General features: G+C 35.4%; 1 protein-coding gene across 2 annotated transcripts in view; it reads right to left on the bottom strand.

Moving 5' to 3' along the window:
* LOC125048061 overlaps nucleotides 1-7,500 on the bottom strand; it is a 315,685-nt gene that overhangs the window by 165,856 nt on the left and 142,329 nt on the right. For both annotated transcript variants that reach the window (XM_047646693.1, XM_047646692.1), the window contains one exon: nucleotides 7,021-7,500. This exon is cut by the window's right edge and continues 808 nt beyond it. In XM_047646693.1, the coding sequence (XP_047502649.1) occupies nucleotides 7,021-7,084 (64 nt within the window). In that variant the 5' untranslated portion in view covers nucleotides 7,085-7,500. The remainder of the gene's footprint in view (nucleotides 1-7,020) is intronic.

Genomic DNA, 7,500 nt, shown 5'->3' on the forward strand with positions numbered 1-7,500 from the left:
CCTTCTTCCTCCCCCTCCTCCTTCTCCTCCCCCTCCTCCGCCCCCTCCTCCCTCCTCTCCTCCTCCTCCTCCTCCTCCTCCTCCTCCTCCCCCTCCTCCTCCTCCCCCTCCTCCGCCTCCTCCCCCTCCTCCCTCCCCTCCTCCTCCTCCTCCTCTTCCTACACCTCGTCCCCCTCCTCCCCCTCCTCCCCCTTCCGCCCCCCCCTTCCCCCTCCACCTCCTCCTCTTCTTCCTCCCCCTCCTCCCTTCCTCTATATCCTCCTCCTCATCATCATCATCCCCCCCTCATCCTCATCCTCCCCCTCCCCTCCCCTCCCCCCCTCCTCCTCCACCACCACCACCACCTCCTCCTCCTCCTTCTCCTCCTCCCCCTTCTCCTCCTCCTCTTGCCGAAAACCGACAAACGTGACCGAAAAACCCGCGGAACGAAAGCCAATTGGAGAACAATGCAGTTATCTCACCCTCCCCCACCCCACCCCCACACCCACCACCCACCCGTTTGCCCCGAACCCCGACGCGCCCGACCGACAGAGGGGCGTGAGGCGGCACACGGAGTGATGACCCCGACCGCCGCCAGGAGCTCGTCAGGATGTCGGGAGGGTCCGGTGGGGGGGGGGGGGGTGAAAGCGAATGGATGCTCGGTCGTGCGCGTGTCGGCTGATGTGGTCGGTCGGTCGGGCGGGCGGTCGGGTGAGCAACGCGGAGACAGAGAGACACGGGAATTGGAGGAAGGAGGTAGGCGATAGGGCCGTAGTTAGCTTCCTCCGATAACAAAGATAAGGGCATGAGATAAGCAAACAGAGTAATGGGTAATTTAAGAAATTTGCTCACAGATATAAAAATAAAGAACTGGATGAATAAATGGATAATTAAACCAAATAAAATTTGTGTATGTGTGTGGTGTGTGTATTTGTCTAGGAGTCTGTGTGCAAAAAAAAAATAATAATAAATAAATAAATAATAATAATAATGATAAAAGTAGCAGTAGTAATAGTAGTTGTAGTAGTAGTAGTAATAATAATAAATAAGCCAATAAATAACGACTAAACGGATAAATACACAATTCTAAATGGCATTCCCAGTTCTCTGTTCAAAAAAAATCTTGTCACTCCCAAAGTTCACTGAAGGTCAGTTATGCTGCAGCGGTTTTACAGATCTTTATTGCTTGATCTTATTTGTCTAGCATTATTTTCTTTTCATTATTTATAATTATTATAATTATCTATTATTATTATTATTATTATTATTATTATTATTATTATTGCCATTATTCTTTTTATCACCATTATTATTATTATCATTATTATTATCAATAATTATCATTATTATTATTATTTTCATAATCACTATTATTATCATTATTCTAATTATTATTAATTTGTATTATTTTTACTAATATTAGAATCATAATTATAATAATAATTATCATATTATTATTATTATTATTGTTATTATTATTATCATTATTATTATTATAATCTTTATCATTATCATTATTATAGTCATTATTGTCATTATTATTATTATAATTATTATTATTAGTAGTAGTAGTAGTACTACTACTTTTATTATTATTATTATTATTATTGTTATTATTATTATTATACTTTCTATTGTTATTTACTTCTTCTTTTTTTTTTTGTACCTTCCCTTCCGAGGAGAAAATAAAAACGTTGACGAGGCTTTAACAAAATTATAAATAAATAAGAAAATATTTTAAAATATACAAACAGCGATTTTTATATCTAAACTGACGATAATAATAATAATTATTATTATTATTGTTATTTTTTATATTAATAATAATTATAACAATAATAATAATAATAACAATAACGATAATAATAATAATAATAGCAGTAGTAACAATAATGATAATAATAATGATAATAATAACAACAACAATAACGATAATAATAATATTATGATAATGTAAAAAAAGATATGATAATAACAACGAAAAAAAAATGAGATAAAATAAACACATATTTGATAGATATCATTTATATCCTCTTCGTCTTTATCATTTATTTCATTTCTTACTTTATTTTATTTTCTTCTTGGTTCCCTGTCCTTACCCTGTCCTTACCCTACCCTACGAATAACACATTAGTGGAGATAGATATGAGTGTGTGTGTGCGTGTTTATACGAATAAATAAATGTATATGCATATATATGTATATTTATCTATATCTATATTATATTATATCATATATATACATATATATTTTTTTATATGTGTAAATATACTCTTATACAATATATGTATATATAAATGTGTGTATGTGTGTGTTTTTAAGTATGTATATATATAGATAGATAGATAGATAGATAGACAGATAGATAGATTTATATAGAGTTTTATATATATGTATATATTGTTACATCCACATGTACCATTTTTTTTTTATATACTGAAATAACAATGATGATGATATTAATGGTGACAATGATAATAACGTTAATAGTGATGATAATTATGATGATGACCATAACAACAATAGCGATAATAACAATATAAAAAAAAATAATGATAACAATAATAAGAACAATAATAAAAGTCGAAATAATAACAACAACTAAAATGATAACAACAACAACGACCATAACAATAATAACCACGACAACAATAACAACGTGAGGCTCTTCAACCAAGCGCCCTGCATAAGGCACAGCCGCATCGAATCTTCGCCAGGCATTGCTCGACACGAAAGGCCAACGCGGACCAGATTCCATAACATGCCTGGGTCTCTGTTCGGGTTCGTGTACAAGCTGCCGTAGGACGCGGTCTATGACTTACTCACAGTGAGGGGGACAGAGAGAGAGAGAGAGGCTGTTGAAATACGAGGGAGGAGGATGAGAAAAATATCGCGGTCTTTTTTAGGTATGGTGTGTATGTATATATTTTTTTTTTTTTTTTTTTTTTTTTTGTTATTGTTTCTTTCTCGAATTGTTCTTTCTTTTTGCTGGGCGTTTCTTTTTTTTTTTCTTTTTTTTTTTTTTTTTTTTGAGGGGGGAAGGAGAATTTTTGGTTCCTCAGTGTTATAAAATAATTCGTTCAAAGACACATATTTATTTCCATTATTATATCCTTTGAATGCCTTCTCTTTCGACAAGAAATAACTGCAACAGTCTAAGCAAGCAATGCCGCCAGAGCAATGAAATTTTCGAGAATGACACTAGCGTGTTCCCTGTGGCGTGAATGGTGTGTAAATCTAAAAAAAATACCTAAGCTATTGATCATATTCGTACCCGTGATGTCATGAAATGATGATGCCATGGATAAGAGTATCCTTTCTATAAAAATGCAGACAAGGGAAAAGAAAGAAAAGGAAAACAAAATTATCATAAAAAAGACACTTTTCCAACGCTGTGTGAGACTCGATCTCGTTTGCGCTACATGAAGATGACACGTACGACGCTTTATCCTCCTCGCTCTCCATTTGTCTCGAACGTCTGGCAGCGTCGAATTCCCGTGGACCAATCACGGGTCGATCTCAAACGCTTTGACCGTCGTGGGAAAAAGTCCCAAAATAAGAAACCTTTAATTACAAAAATGCCTTTTCCCTCCAACACTTTACTCTCAAAGTATATTTCATAAGTTACCGTGTATTAGTTAGGAGTTAAATCTACGGGGGGAAAAAGCTACAAAACCCACTATGAGTAAAATAATTAAAAGGAAAATTCGTAGTTGAACATATTTTAATCGGGAAACGAACAGACAGCACTCATCTCTCCGTTAATGAAGCTGGAGACTGTCGTTAATGAGTTTGGCGGAGATCAAGAGCGTATTTGCTGCACTGAAGAGCGACGGTGCCAAGAAACCTACAGAATTCGAATAGAAAGTTAGCTAACGAGCACGAGCCTAATATCGAAACACTATGTTCGAATCAAGCTTCACTCCATAGTAAATTCACTCTGAACTTATGTAAGTGGTTTGTGGACATGCCCAACCTACTATGACTGAAATAATAAGTTCGGATTAAGTTTAATTCCTAAATGATTTCACTGTGCAATTTAATAACCAAACCGACCCTCTTTCGAAACAGTATATTCTAACTAAGCTTAATCTATAGTGAATGGATAGAAGGTGAGCAAACCATCCTGACCTAATATTGAATTTCAAAACAGCAAGTTCGAAACAAGGTTCACTTAGCAACGAATGTGTTCATAATTTCGATAAGAGCTTAATTAATGCAGAAGTCCAACCAAATATTGAAAATTTTCAATGTTTACTATTGCAAGGTTTATACTACAATGCATCCACATAGAGCTCTGGTAGGAGGCTGGTGAATTTTGATATTTGAAACGGGAGGTTTGAGCCACTGAATCTGCTTCGAAATCATGAAATCATGATCTGATATCAAAACAAATTCGGTTCACGGAACTCAGAACATTGACGGAAAATCGCCCGATGTGGTAAACAGCAACTTCGAATAAAATGTCCATTATGAAGCAACTCTGACCTCACGCCCAAACTAAATAATGAGAAAGCAAAATTCAAATCAAAGTATAAACCTAATCCTAACCGACTCTGTGTGCTCGACCTAATACCGAAACAGAATCAAGGTTCACTCGACTCCGAATCCACGCACTACCTCACCAGAAAGTAAGCAAACGAACCCGACCTCATTTCGAAACAGTAACTTCAAAGTTCAGTCTATTCTGAATCCACGCAAATCTCACGCCATTAGATTTTACTGTTACATTTGAGTGGATTCTTCAAAGCGAAACAAGAAGTCCGATTCAAGGTTAGGTCCACTACAAATCCCCCAGAAGTTATTAAATGGATAGCGAATGTGGCCGAACTGCTATTCGCACACCAACACCCGCCAGTTCGAATCAAGGGACACTCTACTTCGAATCCACTCGCGAACCCCAACAGGCTCCCGGCACCGTTATTTGTACTCTCAAAATATTGCAGTTATAATGATGACATTATCCGCGCTCATTATGGCAATAATGATGATTTAACGGTCTCATTAATGTTAGTATTTTCCAGATTACAATTGTCATTTAAAAATTCGCGTCACAATAGCTATCATAAGGGGAAAAAGAACTGGAGAAAATAATGTTTCTCTTTCACTTAAACGAATAAACAATGTGCCGATAATGATAATGAAGTGATAATGCCGATAATGACAATCAAAATGTTAATACAGATACTGTAATGTGCGTGATAATGATAACATGTGCTACCAAGTAGAAAAATAGTGTGGGACACAAATATATTTTCTTAATGACATTTCTTTAATGTCATAATTATTGTTTTCAATCATCATTTTCATCGTCGTCATCATCGTTATCGTCATCATAATCATTGCTATTAAAGTCATTAGTTTTGGGACCACTGTTATTTGTATTATTAGCGTCATGATATCATATTCATTGCCATTAATTAACGTTACTGTAAGATATTTTCCACTAACAACAGTACTGACGAGGATAATGATGATGATGATGATGATGATGATAATGATAATAATAATAATAATGATAATAGTAGTAATAATGATAACAACGATAGTAATTTGATAATAGTAATGGTAATAGATATCAGCCGAAAGTCCAGTTTATTAATAAATGATATCAAAACGATTCACACAAAAGGTCACACTTCGAAGGTATTCTATTGTTCAAAAGGAAGGTAATGTACAGTACACGCATAATTTTTTTTTTTTTTTTTATTATTATTTCACGGGAAGAGGAGGGTGTTAATGGTGATGATAGCGATAATTATGGTGGTGTTTACATAAGCAATGGTATCAAAATTATGATACTGATTATGGTTATGTGTGAGTCTGTGCAGGTAGTGTATAGATAGATAAATAGATAGATAGATAGAAATAGCTATAGATATATACATGTGTACATACATACATATAGATAAATAGACAGATATAGATAGAGAGGTAGATAGATATAGATATGTATGTATGTGTGGGAATATATGTGTGTGTGATTGTATGTATATACAGACACACACACACACGCACACACACACACACACACACACACACACAGAAAGAGAGAGAGAGAAAAAAAAAAAAAAAAAAAAGAGAGAGACAGAAAGAAAGAAAAAAAAGAGAAAATGAGAGAGTAAGAGAGAAACATAAACACATCGATAATATCCCACATTTCTTCGAAAATGTCCTCCAAAATCTATCTAAAATTCATCAAACTATTTACCACAAATTTCCTAGAGATTATTGACGAACGTTTAGGGTTTCGAGTACGCGAGAGCTCCTCGGATTCTCGGTGAATGAATAGCATTAAGTTCCATTTTGCTTCACTTAAAAGGCAGCAGCGCCGCTCTTTCTTATTTCGGTTGGTGGATGTCAAAGCGCTAAATTAGGTATTAAAACATAAGTGCACGTCTGTGTAAGTGTGTATACACAGACAAATATACACACAATCACTTATGTGTGTGTTTATTTATATATTAATGCATATATATATATATATATATATATATATATATATATATACATATATATATATATATATATATATGTATGTATGAATGTATGTGTGTGTGAATATGTGTATATATGTATGTATATATATATATATATATATATATATATATACATATATAATACTATAACTAAATATAACTATACACAAATACATATATATAAACATGTTCGTGTTTGTGCATATATATATATATGTATATATATATATATATATATATATATATATATAAATTAATTGATATGCATACATACATGCACATAAACACATACATACACATATATATATATATATATATATATATAGAGAGAGAGAGAGAGAGAGAGAGAGAGAGAGAGAGAGAGAGAGAGAGAGAGAGAGAGAGAGAGAGAGAGAGAGAGAATATATATATATATATATATATGTGTGTGTGTGTGTGTGTGTATGTGTGCGTCTGGTGGATGTGTGTGAATATGTACTCATTTGTGTACACACTTGTGTGCGCATGTATCAATATACTAAGCTCGCTATCCGCGAGGCCCGCGGGCGTGGGCGCCACCTACCTGCCAGGAGAGCCAGAGCGAGCGAGAGGGCGAGCAGCTTCAGTGTGTGTGGTTGCGGCACCATTATGCCCTCCTGCACCTTCACTAATGCTCGTCGGAACGTTCTTCTGATTAAAACCAGTTATCTCGTTTCTCTTTTGTTTTCCTCGTTTCCTATGTCTTCTTCGCGTGCAACATGATCTCGTCTTTTTTTATTTTTCTAATTATGCATTCTCACTTCACTCCGACTACGGCGGCGAACAATAGAATCCATTATTTTGATCCATTTTTTTTTTTCCTTTATAATCCCCTCTGTTTTCCGAGAGTTTCGTTCACATACAGCGTCTGGGAGGAACGTGAACGGCAGGCGACGCCTCCGGTACGATCTCGCCGTTCCCTTTCCTTCGTTCTTGTCCTTTACCGGTTTTTGTTGTTGATGTTTATGCTTTTCGGGAAGGTTTTTTTTTTCAGGAGGTGAAGATATTTAGAATTTTTCGTTCT

This window comes from Penaeus chinensis, chromosome 42 (genome assembly GCF_019202785.1).
Source record: "Penaeus chinensis breed Huanghai No. 1 chromosome 42, ASM1920278v2, whole genome shotgun sequence".
In the NCBI taxonomy this organism is placed as follows: Eukaryota; Metazoa; Arthropoda; class Malacostraca; order Decapoda; family Penaeidae; genus Penaeus; species Penaeus chinensis.